This window comes from Apodemus sylvaticus, chromosome 1 (assembly GCF_947179515.1).
Source record: "Apodemus sylvaticus chromosome 1, mApoSyl1.1, whole genome shotgun sequence".
Lineage (NCBI taxonomy): Eukaryota > Metazoa > Chordata > Mammalia > Rodentia > Muridae > Apodemus > Apodemus sylvaticus.
In genome coordinates, this window is record NC_067472.1 from 115937910 (window position 1) to 115964722 (window position 26813).

The following is a 26813-nucleotide window of genomic DNA, read 5'->3' on the forward strand; positions in this document are numbered from 1 at the left end:
ATGTGGCACAGGTCTCCCACATCCGACTGAAAGCTCCATGATAATCTTTAATTTTAACGTGTTTTTCTATATATTTCTACAATTTTATCAGAAATATTTTCCATGTAAATCTTCAAGTTTATCAGAAAATGTTTATAATTCCACTTTAATCAACGTAGAAATACTTTTATGCCTACCATTATTATATCTATATAAAATTTTCCATGATAATCTTCAATTCTAACATGTTTTTCTACATTTTTCTACAATTTTATCAGAAATATTTTTCATGTAAATCTTCAATTCTATCATAAAATGTTTCTATCCCATATTTCAATTAATTTAGCAATGTTTTACATGTCTATCACTTTCCTCCTTAATTTTCCAAGAAAATTGTCAATTTTAACATTTAATTTAATGTTTATCTGAAATATTTTCCATGTAAATCTTTAATTTTATCATAAAGTGTTTTTACTTCTCTTTACTTCTTTTCAATAAATAAAATTAAAAAAAAATAAAAGATCCAAACTGTATTAAACCTTCAATAGGAAGGAGAAAATCATTTCAGATGAGATCACAGAAGAGTGGGTCAGATTGCAGATGAGAGCAATCTGGCAACTGGCAAAGGTCAGAGTCCCCCCTCCCCCTTCTCCCTCCCCTCCCCTTCCCCCCTCCCAACCCCCACCCAGTGGGCCTGGAGAGTTGGGGCTTGTGGAGTATTGCAATCAGTTAGATGTGTAGTGACCAGGCAGATTTTTCAAGGGAAAGTTTTTCTTGATTTGTTTTACAAGTGGAAAATGCTTGGTTCTTGAATTTTTCCATGAGAGATGCTCATCAAGTACTGAGGTTCAACTGCACAGCCTAGGCCATTAGGCTTAAGATGTTTTTAGCATTTAGAATATCAGTGTGTTCTTAGGAAGATGGAAAATAATTGCAAAAACCTAGTCTTAGCCAGTGTTCCATGTTCTGATAACTGTTTTCAAGGTTTATGAGTACAATTCCCTGGCCAGCATGGATACAGCACAGCAGAGACTGTTGGTGGTCCATTAAATATGCACCCGCCTTCATTCTAGCTCTCCCCATGACACAGCATACATTAGTCTCATCCTCATCACAGTGGTCCAACCTGATGCATCTGAATTCGTCATGGCAACATGCCCTCTGAAAATGCTTGGCTGAAGTATTTCCAGATGGCCTGGTTTGGGACAATGGATGCTGGAAGACATGCCAACTGGTTGATTGGGTAGGTATCAGGGAGAGAAATAAGATTGACAGTCCTTTTTCCTTGTTTCCGAATGACTAGATCTTAAAGGTTTGCTCAGTCTCATAATGGGGAAGGTAGATTCACTTGGTCAGGGCCCTGACTCAGCCACACCATAGGTATCTTGGTGAGAGAGGACTTTGTAGAATACTAGGTGCTGGTGCCAGGGCTCCTTCCACGACTTTCAACATTTTTTTCCTAAACCTCAATAGAATGGAGCTATGGAGACATAGGTTTTTCACCCATCCTTTCCTAAGAACTAACCTGGATTCATTTCACTCACTGAAACAGGGCAGTGCTCTGAAAACATGACAGTTCGTCAACGCTTCTCTCTGCAAATTCTTACACATCTTTAGAATGTGGACTCATCTATCCTTCAGGGTACATCGAGGACTTACGAGATCGTACTTTTCCAAGACACCATGCTTAGTTCGTTATCACAGCAGACAAAGTGTTTTAAATTCAGCCTCACTATTCTGTTGCCTTTCAAATATTAGGGTTACTGCTTGTAAGCATTGAAAAAAAATTAGGTCTGCTTTAGAAAAGGGTTTTGTTGTTTTGCTTTAAAATGTTTCCCTTTAAAGATAATGGCTTGGAGTAAGCCAACTTACATGCCGGTTTGTTCCAAGGATAAATATAACTTGATAGAGGCGAGCACTCTAGTAGCGACCCTCATTGCTCATTGTTCAGTTGTCAGAGATGAAATACAAAAGGGCTGTAGCACACAAGGACTAACACCCCCCATGTGTGTGCTTGTGTTTCAAAGGCAGTTTATACACTGGGAGGAAGCATGGAATTTAGAGCCAGAAAGCAGACTTACTTAATTGGCAGCGTCATGCACAAGAACAAAAGTATGATACCCTTTGTTAAAACACTAACTTGGTGACAGTGATAAGGATTAAAGCAAGTAATTAAAGCAGTAATCAGGGAGTCCCCAGGCACCCTGCCTAAGAAAGAGCCTTCAGTTTAGATCTCCCTCAGCCTCCCTAGGTCTTTGTGGTTTTAGGTAAGCCACCCTTTAGAGTCTCACTGTTCCATCTATAATATAGTGACAACACATCCTCTCTTGGGTTGTCTGAGTGTGAAGTGTTTACCCCATCACAGGGTGGAGAGAGGACCCAGAGGCTAACAGCACTTGGTGCCCTTGCTAAGGACCCTGGCTCCACTCATGGCGCCTCACAACCATCTATGACTCTAGTTCCAGAGAATCTGACGCCATATTCTAAGTTCCTTGGATGCATACATAATGCATACATACATGCAGGCAAAGCACTCACACCCAAGAAGTCTAAAAACAAATAACTAAAGAAAAATACTTGATATACAACAATCACATTCTCTATTCTTCCTTCTTAAATTATATTGTGACATTGTCTATGTAGTAAGTTCAAGGGCAACCTGGGTTTTGTAAGTTTCTCTCTCACAAACCAACCAACCAACCAACCAACCAACCAACCAACCAACCAACAACAACAACTGCAAGCAAAGAAAACCCCCAAGTAATAGCTCTCTTTCTTTTAAGTAAATCAAACTTGCTATGTAACTTTTGGTGTTCCTGGCACCAAATGAATAAGAAAATTACTATGCTATAATCTATCTTACAGGTATTCATAACTGCATATGACAATGACTAAATATGGGAGAAATAAGAAGATAAATTATATTCTGGTAATTAACTTGAAAACTTTACTTCCTTACGAACTTTACATTAATCTACATTTAACTATGTTAAATAGCTATTTTTACAAAACTGAATAATTCCTACAGAGAACGCCATAAGTATACATATACACATTCAGCTTGGACTTTTAAAACACAAAAGTTAATTGCATAAAAATGTATTGACAGAAACAGAAAACAATATATGAGCTGCTACTAAAATCAAACCCAATCTTCCATGACTGGTTACCCTAATTGAGGTATTTTTGCCTTTTAGCATATTGTAAAATAGAAAATGAAGCCATTGAGAATCTCAGTAGAAAGCGTCTAAATTCTCTCAGTTATTGAGTAGAAAACCAAGAAAATGGAAGAAAGATAAACTTGCTGGAAATCTGAGAATTAAGATAAACTTGCAGGAAATATTAGAATTGGTTGACTGTAATGAACTTGAATCTTAATGCTCAATAGAGTGAATGTATCAGAGCTGGCTTTTATACTTTGGCACACAAGTGAATGATCAAACGTTTGCTTTGCCAAGCTAATAGAGATCTAATCAGACCCTTTTCGCTGAGAAGTATTTGTTCTACCATCTGACATCTGTTTGTTTATACACCCAACTACAATGTTGTCAGCCTATTGTTCTCCAATGGCTAACGGGGCTGTATCTTCCCTTTTTCTCACAATAGCAAGTTTATTTTAGGACCCATTAAATCATACCTCTTTTCAAGCTATAGGGAGATGTCTGGGGCTGAGAATGAGTGAGTTATGAGGTAGAAGATACGGATAGTCTTAAGAAATCTTTGAAGGCAAAGTGGGGACTCTGGAGAATCTTAAATGTATTCTAGGGGGTAGAACTGAAAATTAACATTAACTTTGCAACAGTAACAACAACAACATCATAGTAAAGTAGGTTTTTTTTTTTGTACTTAAAAGTATAGTAAATCTTTTCTTTTGCCATAAATCTAAGGCACATATACTTGAAATATTAACTGGAGACAACAGGAAGCATGATTTCTCTTATGGAAAGAGATGGCGGAGTTTGGCATTAAGTTCTCTCTCTTTGCTTAAAAGATCCAGGCTGTGCTTTTTGAAGGCTTCTGACTGCAGACGCAGCTCATCGTAAGCTTTTTGGATCCCATCTACCCTGCGCTGAAGCTCGCGAACTCTCAAGTTGCTATCAACGGCCACTGCCTCTTGCTCAAAGCGTTCTAGTGCATGCTTCTTGGCCATGGCGGCCGTCTCCAACTTCTCCTCAAGCTGGCGGATCTCAGCCTGTTTGTTCTGAAGCACCTTGCCCCTCTCCATGGACAGCTGCAGCAGCTCCTCTTTCTCACGCAGGGCAGTCTGCAGCCGGGCCTGCAGCTCCTGGTTCAGGTTGATATTAGCCTCTTGGTCCTTCCCCATCTGTTCCGCTGCCTGCAGGTGCTGCTGCCTGATGCTCTGCAGCTGGCTGCGCAGCTCCTCGGCCTCCTTGGCATGGTCATAGGCTTGTTGGTTCTGCAGACCCAGCAGCTCCTTCTCTCGGGCCTGAGCCTGGCTGACTTCATGAGCGCATCTCTGTTTCAAGACCTCCAGTTCCTCCACCAGGGCCTTGTTGTGTGTCGTGAGCTCCAGTACCTTGGCCTCCAGATCTTTCAGAGGCTGGCTGAAGAGGCTGTTATTCTCCTGCCTCAGCTTCTCATTCTCCTCCTTCAGCTTGATGTTTTCGCTCTTGTGCTCGTCCTTGAAGCGGATCATGAGCTCATGGTTGGCTGCCAGGGTCATAAAGCGACTCTCCAGCTTTTGGACGTGCTCATTCTGAACCTTCATCTTCTCCATCTCCTGCATCCTCTTCTCTTCCAGCTCTGAGTTGAGCAGCTCTAGGATCTGGCAGCGTTCCAGGGCCTCATCGGATCTGCGTTTCAGGATGCAGATGAGCTGGGATTGCTCTTGGATGCGGGAGCGGAGCATTGCCTTCTCGCCCTTCTCCTCCTCGGACAGCCCCCTAAGGTTAGCCAAAGCTTCTCTCAGACCGTCCATTTCCTTAAACCCCAATTCCTCATCCTGGTTTTGCAGGTTTTCGTTTTGTTTTCCTAAGACCTCGTCGGGGGGTGGGGTATCCATTCTAAGAGTCTTCTCCTCCTGAGGCATAGACGCTCTGCCTGCGGGAGAACTGACTTCAGTCTTTGCCCCTTCTGAGTTCAAAAGGGCGTTGCTATGGACGCTTGGCACTCTCCAGCAGTCGGTTTTTCCAGTAAGGAGTCCTGTAATTGGTGGACAGACCTGCAGAATGTAGTGAGGTAATAGGGGAAGTTCAGAGCCAATCTGTCTTTTGAACCAATCACAGCTCTCAGTTCACAGCCACTGGCCCGCCTGTGCCGCATAGATTTGAGCCATCCTCAAATTCAGCCTCCTAGTCACAACAGGGGACAAATCCTCATTTCTTATAAAAGTAAACAAAGTAAGCTTACAGAGACTTATTCTCCTCTTTATTCTGAAAAGAAATCGCTGTCTATAGAAACATAGTTGCCATGCGTGCACACAAAGGGGAGTCTGGATGAAGTCAGCTCAGCTGCTCTAAATGAAATTTCTTTTGTTTCCCTTAACCCTGACCTTACCGCGGGGAATGGATACCTTTGTTTAGACATTCAACCCTCTTGTTTATCTATTCGGAAAATAAATTAACAGACACAAACACAATACAGACCCGATCAAATCAGAAACAACAAAAAGCAAAAAACAAAACAAACCATGATTACACTTACGCCTTGAATGTTGAAGTGATGGAGATACAAGCCTGTTGAAAAAGACGCCAAAGGTGATAATCGAACATGTGTAAAGGTGTCAGATGCGATCGACATAGTGATACAAAGCTTAGAGGCATTAATAGAGCAGCGTGTTAAAAGAGAAATGAATACATACATTTAAAAAACAAGGAGACAGAAACAGCTGAGCAATGAACTTCAAGGATGATCCAACAATTGCAATGAAAATTAGGTGATATTTCACCCACCAAAACCAGTAAAAATAAATGAATAAAATTCTCATTAAGATTTCCAGGACTTGAGAGGGGATAGTGAAAGAAGCCCTTTATATAATGGATGAAAGTCACTTAAGAGTGTCTTGGCTGATAAAAGTGCTGTACCTGTTACTGAGCGGGTAATTACCCTTATGGAGAGCTCATTGTTGGAAATAATCTGAAAAAAAAAAAAAAAACCCAAAAACTTGTGCAAAGCTTCTGCAGCCTGCCTCATAATAATTAAGCAGCTTGAAACCTAAATATCCAAAAGAAACAGCTAATTGAGAGTTATTATGTTTAAAGGGAAATTTTCATGGCACAGAAAATACTTGTTAGAAAATTAACTGAAGAAAGGGAAGGTACAAAACTTGGTGATCAAAAATAAACTTGGTACTGTGAGACTTGGGAACAGAGAAATAGTTGGCTCTTGGTGTGATGACAGTGCTGGGGAGTTAGACTTCATATATAGCCATATGGTGACAAAGAAGTCTATGTATCATTAACACTCTTGTAGGGATGTTGAAATGCTTCTGCGTTCACACAGAACAAAGCATTAGACAAACAGGTGGGTCTCTTTGGTCTCAAATATTTGCGATTGTTTCCCAGATCACAAATTTCTTATCTATACAGGGATGGCAAGGCTGAGGGCTAGAAGCTTTCCTAAACTGGATGTTTTACACTTTTAAAATTTTTTAACTGATGAAGGCATAAATATTATACATATCAACAGGCTACACAGTTCCCCCTCTCCCTCCCTCCCTCTCTATATATATGTATGTATGTATACATATATACATATATTCACACACTTCCAATCAGTTTAAATATATCTGTCTCAAACTTTTACTTTGTTTCTTCTTTCCTTCCCCCTCCCCCTCCTCCTTCTCTCTTTCCTTCCTTCTTTCCTTCTCTCCTTCCTTGCTTCCTTCTTTCCTTCCTTCCTTCCTTCCTTCCTTCCTTCCTTCCTTCCTTCCTTCCTTCCTTCCTTCCTTCCTTCTTTCTTTCTTTTTCTTTTCCACTTAGCCTAGGTTAGCCTCATACCAACTATGTAGCCAGGCATGACTCGAACTTCTGAACTCCTATCTCTGCCTCTGGAATGTTGGGTTATAGGCACTGAACCACCGCATTCTGCTTTCTTATGGTGAAAAGGTTTATACATCCTTTCTTCTGTCTTTCGAAATATACATACCATGTGTTCCCTGCATTTACTCTATTATTTGATGGCATAGCAGAATTTCTTGCTCTTATATACATCCAACAGCGTCTTAGGGTTTCCATTTCTGGAAAAAGACACCATGAGCAAGGCGATTCTAATAAAGGACAACATTTAATTGGGGCTGGGTTACTGGGTTTGAGGTTCAGTCCATTATCCTCATGGCCAGAAGCATGGCATCATCCAGACAGGCATGGTGCAAGAGGAACTGAGAGTCCTACATCTTCATCCAAAGGAAGCCAGGAGCAGACTGTCTCCAGGCAGCTAGGAAGGGGATCTCAAAGTCCACCCCCAGAAGTGACACACTTCTTCCAACAAGGCCACACCTCCTAATAGTGCCATTCCCTGAACCAAGCATTAACAAACCACTAAAAACCACAACTTAGTACCAGTTCTAGTTCACGTTTTTTGTTATTGTATACATCAAAAAACCGCTTGTTGAGGGGAGGATTTCTACCAGGTTACAGTCCATCACTGAGGGAAACCAGCACAACAACAGCTCAAGGCAGGACCCAAAACAGAAACAGTGAAGGAGGGCTGCTTCCTGGCTGGCTCAGCCTGCTTTCTCATACAGTGATCAGGGCCCACCCATAACAATCATTTATCAAGAAAATGTGCCACAGACAGGGTGACTAGACTGTTGTATTTTATACAGCAAACGTTGACCAGAAACAGAAAACAACTTTATTGGCTCAAGCCTTGCCAATAAGCCAGTCAACTAATGACAGTTTCTTTAGCCAACGAGCTGCAGGGTGTTCTTTATGCAGCAGCCACGACTGAGTTACCACTCTTAAACTCTGTATTGGTTGGGTCTGCTAAACTGAAATTTTAACAAATACTGAAGCTTTGTAAAAATGGATATCAAAGACTTTTAAAAGGTTTATTAGCCAGACTACTGTGGATAGTTCCAAATGTGGTCACATAGACTGCCCTGGCTAAAAAGATCAGCAGGATCTGACAAAACAAAACAGAAGAAAGCAAAACAAAAGGAGAGACTGTTAAGAAAGGGGCGGGGCATCATTAATGGGAAGGAAATAAGAGAAGGTGGGGGGGATGAGAATTATTAAAATGGGTTATATAGTTGTGTGAACTTGTCAGAGAAATTTTATCCAAAAAAAGTAAAAGAAGAAAATACCAAAAAATATAAATAAACTTATTGTACTTTCCCCCCCATTTTTACACCTCTTTCTTAAATCTCAAGCTACATTGTGTGAACTAGAACTTGTACAGTGGAGACAAGTGACCAGAAAATTAGAATGTCTCTCTTCATGTTTTACAAATAGTGAACATTGCATTGTATTTTGGTTTTTTGTTTTTTTTGTTTTTTGGATTTTTTGTTTTTGTTTTTTTGTGGGGTTTTTTTGTTTTTTTGTTTTTTTGTTTTTGTTTTTGTTTTGTTTTGTTTGGTTTTGGTTTTGTTTTTTTCGAGACAGGGTTTCTCTGTGTAGCCCTGGCTGTCCTGGAATTCACTTTGTAGACCAGGCTGGCCTTGAACTCAGAAAACCGCCTGCCTCTGCTTCCCAAGTGCTGGGATTACAGGCGTGCACCACCATCGCCCAGCGAACATTGTATTTGTTGATTACCTTATATAGTTATGTGACATAACAAACAAATTACAAAACCAGAAAAGCTCTCAAAGTATTAACAGCAGTTGTTTCTCCAGGATGGGATGGATAATGGTCTCCTGAGCCCCACATGCATAACGGATATTCAGGGCCTCTGTCTGTACACTAGTTTTTCCACATTTAAAAATGTATTTTGTTAAGTACAAATTAACTTCTGTAACATCAGATCCATAGTTTCTTTTTTCTTAAATCAAAGCAAAGAACTTCAAAAGATTTATTGAGAGGGCTAGAGGAGGAATACTAACACATAGGATGTTTGAAAAAGTTCGAGGAAATCTATTTTATAAGCTTTCTAAATATAAAATTAGAATATATGCATACACGTACACGTATATATGCATATATATTTAGTTCTCCCTAGAAGCCATAAATTACCAAAGAGCCAAGCATCAGGAACAGAGCATTTGCCTTCAGGTTGATGATCACAAGAATCCCAGAGACTCCTACAACAACACAGGCCACCTTCATTCTTCTTGGTTGCCCACCAAGACTTGATAGTAAGACCCTGTTACTGAGGAAACCACACACTTTTGTCACAGAATGTGGAGTATCAAGCTGATACGGGCCTGAAAGTGTCTCCCTTATTGGCTAGTTTTCATAGTGCTGGACAGTGCTCTGTAGGCTTGCTGGGGGAAAAGACATCAACAGTCTTACCCAGCTGTGAACCCTGCATGCTACAATAAGGATCAGCTCACCAGGATGTGCTCCTGGGTGCAAAGATGACCTGGATGCTATTCAATTTAAGGCCTATTCCTCAAGGTGGAATTCACCTGGAACTGCTAACTGAGAAAGAACCCAGGGCTTGGTAGGTTAGAGGCCTAAGGGAAGAATGTGTTACAGTTGTGTTGTTAAATAGACGTAGATACCAATTTGCAACCCCACCAGCAGTGGAGGAGTGTTCCTATTTCTCCACATCCTCACCAACACCTGCTGTCTCCTGAGTTTTTAATCTTAGCCATTCTGACTGGTGTAAGGTGAAATCTCAGGGTTGTTTTGATCTGCATTTCCCTGATGACTAGTGAAGTTGAGCATTTTTTAAGATGTTTCTCCGCCATCCGAAGTTCTTCAGGTGAGAATTCTTTAACCCTGTATCCCATTTTTTAATAGGGTTATTTGGTTTTCTGGGGTCTGACTTCTTGAGTTCTTTGTATATATTGGATATTAGCTCTCTATCTGATGTAGGGTTAGTGAAGATCTTTTCCCAATTTGTTGGTTGCCGGTTTGTCCTTTTGATGGTGTCCTTTGCTTTACAGAAACTTTGCAAATTGGTACAACCACTCTGGAAATCAGTCTAGCAGTTCCTCAGAAAACTGGGCATGTCACTTCTGAAAGATCCTGCTATACCACTCCTGGGCATATACCCAGAGGATTCCCCAGCATGTAATAAGGATATATGCTCCACTATGTTCATAGCAGCCCTATTTATAATTGCCAGAATCTGGAAAGAACCCAGGTATCCCTCAACAGAAGAGTGGATGCAAAAAATGTGGTATATATACACAATGGAGTACTATTCAGCCATTAGAAACAATGAATTCATGAAATTCTTAGGCAAATGGATGGAGCTGGAGAACATCATACTAAGTGAGGTAACCCAGTCTCAAAAGATCAATCATGGTATGCACTCACTAATAAGTGGATATTAGCCTGAAAAACTGGAATACCCAAAACATAATCCACACACCAAATGAGATACAAGAAGAATGGAGGAGTGGCCCCTGGTTCTGGAAAGACTCAGTGTAGCAGTATAAGGCAAAACCAGAACAGAGAAGTAGGAAGGGGTGGGTGGGAGAACAGGGGGAGGGAAGGGGTCTTATCTGACTTTAGGGGAGTGGGAGGACCAGAAAAGGGGAAATCATTTGAAATGTAAATAAAAAATATATCGATTAAAATAAAAGAAAAAAAGAAAAACAAAGCAAAACAAAAAAAAAAAAATAGACGTAGATACAACATCCTTGTAAACATTTATCTTCCTACCTATAGGTTAGTGCAGCTTTAGCCCTCAGCAGAGAAGCTGCCTCTTTTGCAATAGACAAAGAATTAAGGAGGAGAACACTCAGCTCTAAACGGGGTTTCTGTTTCGTCAGCCCCCGACCTCCCCTAGAGCTCTTGGGCCATCACAGAAGAGGGGGTGAAAAGGTAACAAGAGTTAAACATTTGACAGCTTCAAACCTGTGTGTCCTGGACACCAAGGGGTATGAAGTCAGGCAGTCATGTGTGCACTCAGGAGACCCCTCACCGGATCAAGCCAGTCAAACTTTCCACAGGGATTGTTGTCTAACAGTTTCTTCAAAAGTATCATTCTGCAGGGAAACTCTCTGAGCGGGAAGGTAAACAACTCAAAAGAGCTTTAGAAGTCCCTGAGCCTGAACAGATCCACGAGGCCCCTCCCTGCCAGCGTAAACAATAAAAGCAGACAGCCACTCCCAGACCGATTGAGCTAAACTGCAAAGAAGACTCTGAGACCAGAGCAGTTGCCCGGGAGAAGCAGAAACCAGTCTAGCTGCCTGGAAGAGGTTCTGACCTGCGGAAGCACCCGGACAGGGCTCTCCATCCTATTGAGCAGCCTACAGGCTGTGTGTGCCCTGTGCTCCAGGTCCCCAGCTTTGGAGAGAGCTCACCCATGCTCGGGTGGGCTTTGGTGATGCAGCCATCTTTGTTGAGTCATTACTGCTCCTGTAAGTAACCCCCCACTCACACTCTGGTAAGTAACCCCAATACAACTCATTGGTTTGCTGTTGGTATTGTACTTCAGCTTGTGGGGAAAGGAGATGTGTGTGTTACATCTCCTCAGGGAAAGTTTTGTCACACAACAGAATGGGAGTGGGGCCCCACCCATAGCTGAGAAACCGTTGGCAGTCGATGGCCACTGGGGGAGGAAGCACTGGTTTTCTTCAGAGAAGCTACCCTGAGCAGGTTGCCATTTTTTTTCCAGCTGAACCATCATTCACAAACCGGCAGTACCAACTAGACTAAGTGATCATAAAGAACGAGGAAGAAGATGAAATGGAGAGGTGGCAGGTCAGGGGCGTCGGGAAGGAGTTGAAGGGATAAAGGGGGGTGAATTTTATCAAAATACATTGAATGCAGTGTGCAGAGCCTTTTGGGGTGCCTTGGCAGGAATCTGACATTGGCCAAAGTCAAGGAAACGGGTTCATGACTTTAGGCCATGACAAAGTAGTAAGTCCAGACATTGGCCAAGGACAAGGAAGTAAAAATCTGATTTTAGGGTGGGAAAAAAGAAGCAGGCTTCAGTCATGATTTTGACTTTAGGCTAGGACAAGGAAGCAGGCTCAGATATCTTGATCATCCTTGGAAAGAGCGATCAAAGATCATCACTGGAGTGATCACGGGACTTTGTGTTTATTGTCTTGCTTGTTCTTTGACTATTGTCTTGATTTATTCCTCGTTGTACTACTGGCCCTTAAGTACCTGCATGTAACTAAAATGGTATAAAAGAATGGAAAAAATAAACCTGCCTAAAGTCTCCGAATTGACTGAGGCCATACTGTAGCATTGTCTATCTTTTTTTTCTTTTTAATCCTCACTCCTGTGCTGGAGAACCTGTTAACTGACTGAGCTGGCAAGGTCAATACAGATATGACATCAAAAAATAAAATATACTTAAAAAGAATGAATCCAACACAAAAGAAGGGTAGGTGAACAAACAGATGGGATCTCAGGACCCTAGTCAACCTCATTTTTACCCCAGAGGAAACCTTGCTAACCCATCTAGACTTTGATTCAGTGGGAAGCACCAATGGGGAACCTTATTCCTACTCTGCACACCATTAATGTATGCTCTGTAAGCAGTGTGTCAAATGAACTAACTGGACACTTGACTAGGTAAGCAGTGAGGATACACATTTAAAATCCTAGTGCAATACTTGAGAAAACTGCAAAAATATTCCTTGGCATATTCAGTAAGCCTTTGCAACAGGACTCCAGATTAGAGATATGCTTTGAAGCTTCAGGAAGGTCTATGCCTGAAAGTCATTCAGGCAAAATGAAGCAAAATCATTCTGTTTCCTTGGAGATGGTGGGAGGCTTACTTCCTCATTGGTATCTTGGTGGTAAGGGGTGTAGGGTAAGAGGAAGCAGGTAAGTCCTGGCTGGGGTCGGAGGAGGGCAACTGATTTCTTTTGTTTGTTTGTTTGGTTGGTTGGTTTTTAACCTTATTTGTTTACATTTCAAATGTTATCCTCTTTCCCGAGGATACCCCCTATTGGGTCATGTGGTCCACGAGTTGTATTGTGGGTATTCCCCACGCTTTTTGCCTAATGCCCACTTATCAGTGAATTTCATGAAGCTATTAAAAACAATGACTTCACGAAATTCACAGGCAAATGGATCTAGAAAATAAAAAAATAAAAACGGATCTAGAAAATACCATCCTGAGTGAGGTAACCCAATCACAAAAGAACACACACATATGGTATGTACTCACTGATGAGCGGGTATTAGGCAAAAAGCATGGAATACCCACGATACAAGTTGTGGACCACATGAAGCTCAAGAGGAAGGAAGACCAAAGAATGGATGCATGAGTGCTGGGCGGTGGTAGCACTGCATCTGCGGTACCAGGCTTGCACTGACACTGCGTTCCAGCACAGCCTCAGGGGAGCTCTAACAACTCAGTACCCAGTGGATTTAAGGATGCTGTATTTGTTCTCCTAAAAAAGCAAATAATCTAGTCGGCTTTTATTTTTACTTACTTATTGAAATTTCTTAGTGTTGTTTGGTTTGTTTTTGTTTTTTTAGACCACTCTCACTCTGTGGCCCAAGCTAGCCTCAGATTAGCAACAATTCTCCTGCCTCCGTCTTCTAGATCAGGGGTTATAGGCAAGAGCCAGGTGACATTGATGGCATCTTTGAGACATCTTTATAAGATTTCACATTTACTCATTATCGAGACTTCCTGTGTACGTTAAGCCAGAGCTTGCTTTTAGAGATGAAAACTAGCTGACGTGGAGGAGTAATGTTTCACGTTAAAACGGTCCAAAGAAATCTGTGGAAATTTTTAAGAAGAAACATTAACTTATCTTCAACAATAAATTCTGACTTCTCAACAAGTCTTTTTAAAGTAGAGATTCTGCCTTCTATATCAACCAGAGAGCTCAGCTAGATGAGACGATGCTGAGAGCGCTATAGAAGACTCCAGAGAAATTAGCCATACGACAGAACTTATATTTAAGAATTTCTAATACAATGTATTTTTTAATCTAAAAAGTCAGGCTAAACTACCAACACAATTTCAACCATGATAATTTATTCTAAGGGTTTTTACAAAATACCTTATGAAAATTATACATAGGAAGTCCGATACAGTTGAGGAATTTATATTCCGATTAAAACTTTGTAGCAAAGCATATCTGTGACTACTTTTATGCTGTTTTCATATAGTAAAATTATAAGAAAACCATCAATTATATGCAATATTTTAGCATAGTCTTATAAAATATTGACTTGCCACCCATTTTAGCAAAATTTAAGCCTAAAATAAGCCAAGAGCTGAATTCCATATGCAGCCAGTAGGTGGCACCAAAGTCCATTTGAGACTGAGAGGGTGAGGTTACAGGAGTCCGGGTGTGTGTGTGGTTTCTTCAGGCAGGGTTGTGAGCAGTGAAGTCAGTCTTACTGCCCTAAGATGGAATTCAATGTTTCATTAGAGGTTACTAAGTAAATAGTCGTCGTATTATGTAGGTCCTTGTCATCACTGCTGCCCTTCCTCTCTCCACCCCATCCCAGGAGTATCCGCGTCGCTTTGCCCAAAACCTTCCTATTTATAGGCCCAGCAAGCATTTTAATAACAAAATGGCAGGCCTGAACTGCAACACAGATTGTGGTACGAAACATGTAAAGCTAGCTTTTTCTTTGGTGTGGAAGCAACAGTTCAGTTTTTCTAGTGTGTTCAAGTGTCTCCTTGGAAGTCAGCGTCACACCACGCTTCTTCTGGGCCATACATCTTGTCATCATTTAACTTCCTTGAGACATGCAACCAAATCAATGCATGCAGAGTACGTCGAGCATGCATCTAGAAGTCATTAGTGACAACGGGGGTAGGAGGGGGAGGATATTTGCCCGTGAAGTCGACTCTCACGTTCAGATCGCCTGGGGAGTGGGTTTTGATGGCGGAATCGGCGGCATCACTTGGAAAGCTTGGCGATGAGAAGCATCCTGAGGGGCAGAATTGCCTCAACCCACGTGTTGGGAGAATTTACCATCTTCTCCCAGAGAGCAACTTCCTCAGACGTAGAATCCATCCAATCCACTTCGGTCCCGTAGCTTTTTCCTGAAAGACAGTTTTGCATTTTCATTTACATGTCCCGCTCCTTCCGGGGCAGGGAAGACAAAGGAGAGCCTGCACACAGCTGGAGAGCACATCTGGGCATAAGGGAGAACTAGTTCGCTACCCAAGTAGCTTATTCTAATCCTCACTGCTCCTGGACGATTGATCCTTACCTGAAAGTGAGTGTGAAGACTGAATGATAACGGTCCAGGTGTAGAGGAATCGGGAGGATTATGTACTGAGGTGGAGAAGACCCTGGGTGACGCCTTAGGAACACTGGCAAAGGAATTTTGCCTGAAAGACTCAGTCACATAACTGGCCTCAGAAATGAACTGTTTATTATCATTATTATTATTATTTTATATTGGGGTATTGGCACTATTACTAACTGCCTCCTGGAACCGTGAAATAGGCATCATAATGTAAATAAAACACCTAACGCGCTGATGAAATGGTAGCTGGAGCACTGACGGGATGTGACTGTTCACAGTAGGCTTAGCTTGTTCACCTGTCTCCGTGACTATGGGCACCACTTCTTCTCGGGGATATCTGTCGTTTTGTTTAACTTTCTTGAGCCATGCAATTGAAGAAATGCATATATGTTGACTTGGACGTGCTGCATAGTAATCACCAGTGGCACCAGGTAAGGATATTTGTCCACAAAGTCAGAAGCTTTCAAGCTCTGATTTTAGAACCTGCCAACAACAACTTAGGTTCTGAAAGGACAGACTCTGGATTCCGCAGACCCTCTGAACCAAGAACCCTTGGGCTCCTGATGACCTTCCCCCAATGGTTTCATTACCATTAGGACTTTAGCATCTCCTGGAGAGTTTGGCTCATAGAGAATTAAACTTGTAACAATTGTTACCTCTTCCAAAGCCTATGCGGAGACCTCCCAGAAACTGGTTGGTTAGTTTATAATGGTCCCAGACTGTGAGCTCTACACAGGCTTCCGTAAGATCTTCAGGCCTGAATCCATCATACACCATGGTATGGTTGAAGACGGGGTTGGTGGTTTTCCCCACAGCTCTTGTCTTCTGGCGACTTTTCCTACTGGTATCAGGAAGGATGGTGCTGTAAAAAGGGGAAGTGATGGGAGGACATTGCAGTTAAGAAGGTGAACATTTATGCTGCCAGTGCCTCTCAGCACAGCTACCAGACAGGCAATGGAAGAAGAAAGCAGGGAAGCCAAGTGGGTGGCTCACATCTAGACTCCCAGCACCCATCAGGCTGAGGAAGGAAGACTGCAGTGAGTCTTAAAACAAAACAAAACAAAAGAAAACTGGGGAGACAGCTGAGGAGTGCTTGGGCTAGCTGGAGGGCCTCAGTTCTATCACTAGGATCTGCATCAAAAGCTCAGCAGGGTAGTATGCATGTTTAATCCCAGTGCTGGGAATTAAATAAAAATGGAAGAATTCCTGAGTCTCTGTAAGAGCCAGGCCAGTGAGAGACCAGTCTCAAAGAAAGTAGATTCCATGCCTGAGAATGATACTCAAGGCTCTCCTCTCTCTCTCTCTCTCTCTCTCTCTCTCTCTCTCTCTCTCTTTCTGCCACACACACACACACACACACACACACACACACACACACACACACACACGCACACCCCAGAGAGAGCATGTTGGAGAGATACTGCTAGCAGCTTTGTAAAAGCCAGGGGAAGATGCATTGTGCTGGAAAGATTAGGCACAGAAACAGCCAAACTGGGTTTGAAGCCTGACTCTGAGACATATACTGACTGTGAATTCTAGGAACGTCACTCAACTCCTCAGACACTTGCTTCCTCAGTACAAAGTTGCTGGAATGGTCTTGTTGACTTTGGGAGATTGACATTAGAACTAAGTAACATGCAGCATACACCGCTCTGTTAATAGAAAGTACTGAACATGGTAGGAGCTGCTCTTAGAATTTAGCACAGATGAACAGAAGATAGTCATGTGAACTGAACTATCAGACTTAGAAAGACACACAGAAAATTACATATAGTATGTGGGGAGGGTGTTGGGGGGTAGTAAAGGCAGAATTGTCTAGGAAGGAAATAAAGGGGATAAACAGAAGGTGGGGTTTAGAAAGTCAGAAGGGTAGAAATACTCAAATCACATTGTGTACTTTGAAATTTTTTTATATGATCCAAGTCCTTATATAGTCTAGTACTATGTACAATGAATATATGTCATGTATATTCATGTATATATATATATATATATACATATATATATATATATGGGGATTAATTAATCAACTGATTTGATTAAAACATAAAAACATTTTCAAGTTCACAAAGGCTTTTTATCCATTTGTAATAGATATGAGCTTCTTACTATCCATTGTCCTTTTGATCTCATAATAAAGCATTGATTGAGATGTAAAATAATCCTAGTATACCCTATAAGGATAATTTGTGCAGATTAATGTATACCAGTATAATAAATATTGGTAGGAAAATAAATGGATTAAATATAGAAACTATGCCATATTATCACAACAGTAAATTTCATATAATTATATGCTAGAAATTTTGTTGTAATTTGAGACTTACTGGTTAATATTTCCTGAAACCAATAATTTAAAATTTTAGAACTTCAATGTATTCCTGATCGTCAGTATAAGGAATTAATATCATACAAAATTGAAAAAAAAAGAGAGAAATCTCTCCAACAGGTTAGGTTTGACTTTTAGAATAATAATTTGACAATTTTGTAACCATATGTGTTTCATTTATGATAATAACTAAATGAACGTTAACTTGCTATGGCTCTCATAAAGACAAGAAAGTCTGAAAGTGGGAGACTGGCCTGAACTGAATTGCCTAGCCAATAATCTAGGCAGAGTGCTATGTGTTTAACAAACAGAGCCGTATCATATACACACAAAAGTCTACATTATATATGTCTACATAGTATAATTACTTTCTAGTAGTGTCTCTAGGGATAAAACTGGAGCTAGAAGGCCACACCGATACTCGGTGGTGGTTACTAGATGCAGTTGTTTTGTGTGTATTCCAGAGAGGAAAGTTTGCTGTCTGAAACCTCAAAGTATCTTATGTGCTAACTCCTGCTTGGGACTTGTTTGGCAAATCACTCTCAAAATATTTACAGTCTGATGCAAATAGGAGAGAGAGAGAGAGAGAGAGAGAGAGAGAGAGAGAGAGAGAGAGAGAGAGAGAGAACCAAAACAAAACCTTGGCAAACAGAGAATAAGACAAAGAGAAATCCTCCCTTGTTCACTAAGAAACCAAATAGAGTGACATCCAACAGTAAGATTTTGTTAAACTCATGCCAACTTGACACAAGCTAGAGTCATCTGAAAGGAGGGAACCTCAATTGAGAAATGCCTCCATAAGATCCAACTGTAAGGCATTTTTTTTTAAATTAGTGAATGATGAGAGAGGGCCCTGCCCATTGTGGGTGGGGCCATCTCTGGGCTGCTGGTCCTGGGTTCTATAAGAAAGCGAGCTGAGCAAATCAGTAAGCAGCACCTGTCTGTGCTCTCTGCTTCAGCTCCTGCCTCTAGATTCCTGCTCTGCTTGAGTTCCTGTCCTGAATTCCTGTGATGATGAATAGTGATGTGAAAGTGTAAGCCAAACAAACCTTTTCCTCACCAACCTGACTTTTGGCCATGGTGTTTTGTTACAGCAACAGAAACCCAAACTAAGACAGCTATTTTGTAGTAAGTATTGCCTTCAGCAGTACCCAAGAAGACTTTACATGTGAGTTCAAATATCTACCTTTATTTGTAGACACAATCTCTTCAGTTTGATTTTAAAATAAAAAAAAAAAAAAAGCTTTGGGAGCTGATGCCATAGACTCTTAAAGTTTGATGCATCTAATAATATGTAAGTGATGAGTATTGACATCACTGACACAGAGAATTGACACCAGCCAGGAAAGACTAGGCCACAGGAGAGCTAAGGAAAGCAGAGTCACGAATGTTCTTACCATTTAACAAAAGAATTTAGGTGGCTCCCCCTCAGCAGGGGGAGGTCAAGGCATTCTTTCACCCAGATGTGGACTTCTCCAGTTGTAGGAAGCTTTTTGCCTGGAGTTGAACAAGGAAAACAAAATGTGTTGTCATTTTTTCTTTTTGGAAAAGATGTCACCTTGCATATGGGCTAGCACAAGGAAACGAGGAAATGCTTGAAGGTATTAAGCTGATTAATCTTGTGGACATTCGGCTGTGTGCTTCTTAGTCTGAATGTCCTGACGTCAGCTAGCTGTATAAAAATAGGAGTGACTGTCAACAGACAGGTGCTCTGAGAGGCAGAGTCACTTTTTCTTTAAGGATGCACCTCTGGTCTACTGTACTTGAGGTTCGGGGTAGGGGGAAGAACACAAAATTGTCTTGGTAGGGAAAGGTGGATCTGGGAGGAGTTGGGAGGGAGGCAAATATGATCCGAATACACTGCATAAAATCCAAAGAACTAATAAAAATGGGAAAAAACAATTCTGGACAGTGGGAACATTCATATTGCTTCCAAGAACAGGGCATTTGTTTTTTGGGGTTTTCACTTGGTCCAGCAGCATCAGACAGCAGGAGCATGGATCATCTGTTTACAATTACATTCAAAATGTCTCAAGGCAATGCACAACCCCTTCAAATACCATTGCCAGTGTGAACTGGTAAACTGGAAGACATTTTAAAGGCAGATTTGAGTGTAAAGTAGCCAAAACTAGATGTTGGCTTTTTTTTAATAGCCCCTTTCTCCAGCCCGTTAAACATCCTTACATATAATAAGGCTATTGAATATATAAGTATAACTGTTAGTATCATAGATAATTACTAAGAAGTTGGCTTAGTCTGAAGTTGCTGCTAGACTGCTTGCATATAAACAGAGGAACACTAGTATATTTTTCTGGATGAGTTAGTCTAGTCAACTAAACCATGCGTGTGTGTGTGTGTGTGTGTGTGTGTGTGTGTGTGTGTGTGTGTATGTGTGTGTGTGTGTGCACGCACGTGCATGCACACAGATACACACACATGTATGTACAATAAATACGATAAATAATTAATGCCTCTTGAAAATTTTATGTGGCTATATAGGAGAAATCAATTTAAATAAAATTAATGCAAATAAAAGCACAAAAATGAAATGCAGTGTGAAATGTCAAGCTGTTACCACCATGCTTTAGAAAATGATGTGCTTAATGAGTGCCAGCAGTCGGGAAAAGCTCTGTGGAGCTGGGACCCCGTCTGAGGCTTAGGTAGGTTGAGGAAGGGAAGGAAAATGTAGAGAGAAGCACCTCCAGAGTAAAAACTCAGACAAGGGAAAGAACATTGCAATACACAATTCCCTCAGCCCTCACCACCAAGTCAGTGAGGAAAGTTAGAAATGGCACTTCTGTGCAGGTTGACCTCAAGTGACAGGATACAAAGTCATAGGCAAAAAGACCCAGAAGCTATAGCATAATGGTTGGGCCATTTGCCCTTCTTCCTCTTCCTTCTCCTCCCCCTCTTCTCCTTCTCCTCCTCCTTCTTCTTCTTTTTTCTTCTCATCTTCTTTCTCCTCTTCGCCTCTTCTTCCTCCTCTTCTTTTCTTCTTTTAAGTGTAGAATGCCCTTTTAAATTCAGACTGTGCCTTCACCAGCCAGTATTCTTTCCTCAGTAGCTTTATGGCTCGGTTACTGAACACGTGTGTTACATCACTGCTCCTGACTTCAACTACAGCGTTTCTACCTCTTCTTAAAGACACTCCGCCTGGGAAGTTAGTTGTTGGTGGGATCTGACATTCTTTCCCTGCCAGTCTTTTGAACTAGTTGAACTGGCTGGGGACCTAAAGCCCCAGTGCCCAGGCTACAATCAGTAATCAAGATGGAAAGCTTTATCTCCTAAGGAGACGGAGACAGGAAGATCAAGGAGCCCCAAGTTCCTGGCTCTTTCTATGAATCCTTTTAGTTCACATCTAGGAAAGGAACGAGTTTCTGCCCCAGCAAGGCTCTGTCAAGAGGCCCAGATTCTCACTACAGCAACGCCCATTCACATGGCACAAACTCAAACCTTTTCAGGAACCAAGGAAAAGTCAAAATAAGGACTATTTACAGGGAAGGGAAAGACAGAACAAAGAATTTCCTTATAGAAAAAGGAAGTAAATTGTTATTTCCTATGCTCTGGAAAAGGGCAAAGGGAAGTCATTGTTTAAAGGGTGTAGGGCTGTTGAATGGGGCAAGATGAAAAGTTCTGGGAATCCGCTTCACAGCAAGGTCATTTTTAGCTCATCTCATTGAGCTAAATAGTTAAGATGGTAGGGATTGTGTATTTCTTACCGTAAGAGAAACAATGAATTTTTCTAGTCTCCTAGTCAGACTATGAACTGACTCCTTCGGACTATACAGTTTTTAATGTGTGCTCAGGGACCCATCTTTGAAAACATAACAGAACCCAAGTTATCTGGAGAGCAAAGAGCAAGTGGAGGGTTAGGGTGTGAAGACAGTCATTGCGTACCAGGGCTTGGCTCTGGAACATACTGGAGAGCCAGCTTCATCTCACCCCTGTTTTCTGTCTCAAGGGCAACTGGTGCTGTCTGAAAAAATAACAAAGAAATGTTAGCAGGTATAAGGAACAGTTGTTTTTCTACCCTGTTAGTGAATATTGTGTTACAGGACCATATCTGTCCAATTTCTGAGAGGATGGATCACTTGTTTGCTCCAAGTTTAGTTTTTCCTCTAAGTCCAAGCTATGTAATTTTATAACCAAGAAAAAATGTTATTGTTGAACGGTGAAACCATGTCAGGAAGTTTGGTAAGGTAGAGCAGGTGGAGACCCCGAGACTCAGTGGGCACACACCTGAGACTTAGGCGACGATACCAGATTCCTGGTCTAAAACATGTACCGTACTCCCCACACAAGGAAATGTGACCTGTGGTCACATAGGTCCAGAGTAGCGTTCTCCATGCTAGTGAGCTACCTAGAGACCCACAGGGCTTAGCCAATAAGCTTTCCATCCCAGACATTCCACACTGCAAAAGATATTTAACCTCAGGTCCACCCTGAGAAATGGGTATGGTGTAGTTAGTTATTCATCCATTTTCCACCATTAACAGCTAATAGATGATATGGTTAAACAGGGACTGTCTCTTTCATCAAGACTGACCATGAGGAACCTAGGGAAGGCCTTAGTCTATAGACCCGAAGCACAACTCTCCATGGAAGAAGGCCCATCAGTGCTTCCAGACTAAGTCTATCGAGCTAAGGACAATCACCCCTGGACACCCCAGAGCTTCCTCTTCCCCTAGACACGGGCTAGACACTGACCCCAGCCTGTGGGCCCCTGATTCCCTCTATCTTGGCTCTTCTGAGACTCCCAGCAGTGTAGGGATGTACAAGAGTCAGAGTCCCAGCCTCCGCCCCGCCCCATCCTCATCACAGGCCCTGCCACCCCCTGAGCCAGCTCCGGCTTCCCTCGTCTCAGACTGTACTTTCCCACTCCAGGAGAGGTGTCTCATAGATTCCCTGAAGTTCTGCAAGTGCAGCAAAACTCCTGGAGTTCCTCCTCCCAAGTGGCCATGCTCTGAGGGGTTAAGCCCATAAAGATAGCAATGGTGGGTTAAACTGGGAAGACCTTGAGTCTGAGGCTACCTTAGGCTAATGGGCATGTTCCAAGCAAGAATGGGCTATGTAATAGGACCCTCCCTGTAACTAAACCAAAGGAGGCACATTCTTCTCAAGAGACAATCTGACCATAAGCTAGGCTCACAGTCTATTTCAGATTTCAAAGGACTGGAGCACTTAAATGATCTTCTTGAAGACTGAAGTCAGTCATTTACATTGAATGATGTAAGTTCTCCATAAAATTTTTAAAACGCTTTCTTTACCAAACACACAACTATACAAACACACAGCTAAGTTCAATCCTAGCTTCAAATGGTCCCACGTTCCACACTGGCACTGTGAGGTAAACGCTACTGGGCTCTTCCCTGTACACCAGATCGCACACCAACCTACCACACAAAGAAGGGACCCTGAACCCACCTTCCTCTTCAGCGGGTACCACTTCAGCTGCTTGCTCTGCTTGCTGTCCCAATCCCACGTTTCCAGGTCAAGTTCCACCTCCCCCAGGAAGCTGTTGCGCTTAAATGTATCCCGATGCCAAACGGACAGGTTCAACTTCTGCGTCTTTAAGAATTGCCTTTCAATTTTGTACTGCAGTGAAGAGAAGAAAGTGAAAACGCTGACGAGTCACCTTAGGCCAAAGTTATGACACGGAGATGAAAGCTCATCTGTGTGGATCCAAATGCCCCGTCTGCTTGGTTTCCAGTCTCAAAGGCTTGCGTAGGCATCTTACTCTACGGGTCTGATTTCAAAGAGCTAAAGCCCCGTCTTTCGCGAATGCGGATGCTTTCCCCTCTGCTGGAAAAAGGCTAAGTGTGGCTCAAATATCATAGCTGGAAATAGCTTTCTAAAAACAAAAGTCAACTATTCAACCTTTGTTGGATGTTTTTACACGAGATAGATCATAAATCAGGTTCAATCTAAAAATACAATTCAAATTGAATCTAGTTCTACCTAAGGATATTTTTATTTATATATATTATTTATTTATTCATATATATTATATACATATATTATTTTTATATATACATATACTATTTTTTTGAGAGAAGGTCTCATTTAAGGCCTGCTGTACAAACTTGCTATGTAGCTAAGGATAACACCGCGTTCCCCTTACCTCCTCTCCATGTTCACAGATTATAGGTGTGCCCTACCGCCCCAACTAGACTTCATTATTTAAAACAGCTTTGGGTTCACAGAAAACATACAGACAAGGTATATCATCTGCTCCCATACACCATCTGCCCCTACAAACAGACCTCCCACGTTATCAGATCAAAAGACAATTTTTTTCTTAAAAAAGAAATTTGATTTTTTTCCAGGCTCACATGGTTAGGTCGAAAAGACTTGGTGTCCTAACAGCTTTTCATCTCAAATTAAGTCACTCCTTGATTATATATAATCATGGAAGGAATAATAGTACTTCCAATCTAAAAATAATCTCCATTTGGCTTTGTGACATATTACTTGAAGGTCCATTTTGGTTATATCAGACCTACCATTCCCTGAATTTACTATTTAAATTAGCTGGCTCTTCCTGAGTATAGGGTTGAAGCAGCTGACCCAGAAATAGCTAGGGTCCTGGGATATGTCGCAGTCAAACAGTAATTACAAACTTGCTGCATGAGTCTACAGATAGCTAATTCAGCCACGGATGGCTGACGCCATCTTTTAGCTGCTTCTTCCCTCTTTCCTGGAAGATTTTCAAATATTTGTAGCTTTCTAAAACAGAGAATGAACAACACCTCTTATTTAAGTAATTTGTCAATCATAACAGATATCACATGACATCTCATGTAGGAAGAAAAAGAGTGTTTGTGAGCTAGCGACCTTCTGCTTACTGCCCACCTGTCCATCTTGCCAATAAATAGTCCATGGTGTTCCCTACCCTAAGCACTGTGCTGTGAATCAGTAGGTGTTAAATGTCTGGTGTGGGGCATTGACTCATTTAATGTCTACTCTGTGATTCTCCAAGTGGGTAGGTGAATATCGTTATTTCCCCCTTTGCAGACGCATTAGCCTCATTTCTGAGATCTGAGGTGCAGGAGTGTTACATCCACCCACCTATGCAGTCTATACACACCACAGATTAGTCCTCACTCTTGTGGAACTTAACCCTTAGTGTAAAGGTTGAAGTACTAACTGTTGACATAGGCCGGCATAAGCAAGTTAAGGAGCCAGAGGAACTATGGTTGCTATGGTAGAAGTATTAAGAGTAACTCAAGAAAGGGTTGGGAGAAATACTATTCCAGTGTGAAAACGTGGGAGTGTGAAGAAGACGAACTTCTGCTGAATTATAGAAAGGAATATACTGCGACTTGAACAAAGATAATGGCGGTTGAGGCTGGGGTGCCGACATTTTCAGTACAGGCACCATCCAGACAGACATGGCTATTCAACGCCCAGGTCATCACAAAAGCTTTGTCTGTGGACAGAGTTTAGAAATACCCGCAGTATCTCGTTGTATACAGGATTCAAGGTCTTCTTCACTACGAGTGTCTTCTTCTTGCCCATTTTGCCTTTGTCTGGTAGCAGATAGGTCTTTACATATCTAAAAAAGAAACATGGAGAGATATGAAAGTCAGAAAAGACAAAAGTGATATGTGCACATCTACCTTTTACAACACATTGAAAACTGGGAGCAGAAATTATCTGTTGGTGTTGATAAAAGCAGTAAAAAACGAAATGTTCCTGTCCACACCTTCATATTTTAAAATATTTAAATTGATTAAGAGATCTTTACAGAATGGATCATTTAATGTTGTTTTAAGACTTTTAAGTGGAAATTTAATTTTTTAAAAATGTTTGTGTTTCTTAATGTAGCTCAAGTAGGCCTCAAACTCACGGTTCTACCGTATCCACTTGTATTGACGGTGTGAGCCACCATGACTTATCTTTAATTCATTATTTTCTATTGGCTTTCCTAATGTAGTACATAAGGAAAAATAGGCAACGGACTTCTAGTATAATGTTTAATTCTTTTGGACTGTTTCCTGCTGAGAAAAGTCTTTGGTGATTCTGGGATTTGTATGCTATTACTTTGTTACCATCTTATGAACAAATTAATCTTAGCCCACATCTACTTGGTCTATCCATATTTAGTATAAAAACAATGACGGATGCCAAGGAAGCTCTTCTGTGAAAAAAAGAAAAGAAAAATATAAAAAGGAGATCCAGAGTTCAGTGAGGCAGCAGGGGGTGGGGGTAGGGGGAGGGGGAGGGGCTTGCCACACAAACCTGATATGAATTTGGCTCCCCAGAACTTACATAAAAGCTGAATAGGGCAGTATGCACCTGTAATCCCAGCCCTTTTACAAGGACGTGGGAGGGAGAGACAGGAGAATCCCCCAGGAGCTCATGACCCACTTTCCATGGAGTGTGAGGTGAAATGGCAGGATGTATAAGATAGACTTTGCCTCAAAACAGGGTGGAAGCAGAGAACTGACTTCTAAAAGTTACAAGGTTTACCCTCTGTCTACCATATATATGCTGTTACATGTGGAATTAGTGCACCTACATTCATATTCACATCACTCACACACATCCATAGACAACACACACACACACACATACACAAAGAAGAAAAAAAAAAGAGGTCATGGTGGGAAGAGGATTCACCAAAACTAGGGACATATGGAAAATCTTATGGATATGGATAGCCTTAAGAATATCTGCTACTTTGTAAAATTAGTTTTTAAAAACCCTTTAAAGGGATTTTGAATGAAGGTTACCTGCATAGATCAATGAAGCCACCCCCTAGAAGCCACAAGTTAAGTGAAAAAATTCCTACTGCTAGATGTGAATTGTCTAAATTGTTGGTCAGAGCGGTCCCATAGCTGCACCTCTGAATAATATGGGCTACTGACACTGGCTTTGCTTGGCCGCTAGAACTATATGCTAAGACCTAACTGCCTAATACACCACCCACTTTGGTGGCAGGACAGAGAGTAAGAAAGCTGAAACTGACCTGGAAACTGGCTAGCTTTCACAGTGTAGCAAGGTGATCTATATAAGCCACCAGGAGAGAAAAGTAATGAGCTATCTTAGCAGCAGTGTTCCCTGTACACTACAATACTGACCTAGTAGGCAAGACAAGCTCACTAATAGACATTACAGGGATAACCAACCACTTTCTCGTTGGAGTTGAGGTCTATTCCACAGGTCCTAACTCATACCTTGGTAAACTTGCTCAAAATTTCATGGTGGTATTCATGGGGGTATCTACCATTGCTATTTTGCTAAAC

General features: G+C 41.5%; 2 protein-coding genes across 3 annotated transcripts in view; both read right to left on the reverse strand.

Moving 5' to 3' along the window:
- Nucleotides 1–3911: 3911 nt before the first annotated feature.
- On the reverse strand, nucleotides 3912–5055 carry Ccdc89 (coiled-coil domain containing 89). The gene has a single exon (XM_052177568.1). The coding sequence runs from the start codon at nucleotides 5027–5029 to the stop codon at nucleotides 3917–3919; it is 1113 nt and encodes a 370-aa protein (XP_052033528.1). The 5' UTR covers nucleotides 5030–5055; the 3' UTR covers nucleotides 3912–3916.
- An 8952-nt stretch (nucleotides 5056–14007) lies between these two features.
- Sytl2 (synaptotagmin like 2) overlaps nucleotides 14008–26813 on the reverse strand; it is a 113313-nt gene continuing 100507 nt past the window's right edge. For both annotated transcript variants that reach the window (XM_052158867.1, XM_052158878.1), the window contains 6 exons: nucleotides 25018–25120; nucleotides 22990–23160; nucleotides 21463–21541; nucleotides 18963–19062; nucleotides 15893–16098; nucleotides 14008–15027 (listed from right to left, as the gene is read on the reverse strand). In XM_052158867.1, coding sequence (XP_052014827.1) covers nucleotides 14882–15027; nucleotides 15893–16098; nucleotides 18963–19062; nucleotides 21463–21541; nucleotides 22990–23160; nucleotides 25018–25120 — 805 coding nt within the window. In that variant the 3' untranslated portion in view covers nucleotides 14008–14881. The remainder of the gene's footprint in view (nucleotides 15028–15892; nucleotides 16099–18962; nucleotides 19063–21462; nucleotides 21542–22989; nucleotides 23161–25017; nucleotides 25121–26813) is intronic.

Excerpts from the sequence above, each read along its gene's own strand:
- Ccdc89 (XM_052177568.1), bottom strand. The coding sequence starts at position 5,029 with ATGCCTCAGGAGGAGAAGACTCTTAGAATGGATACCCCACCCCCCGAC.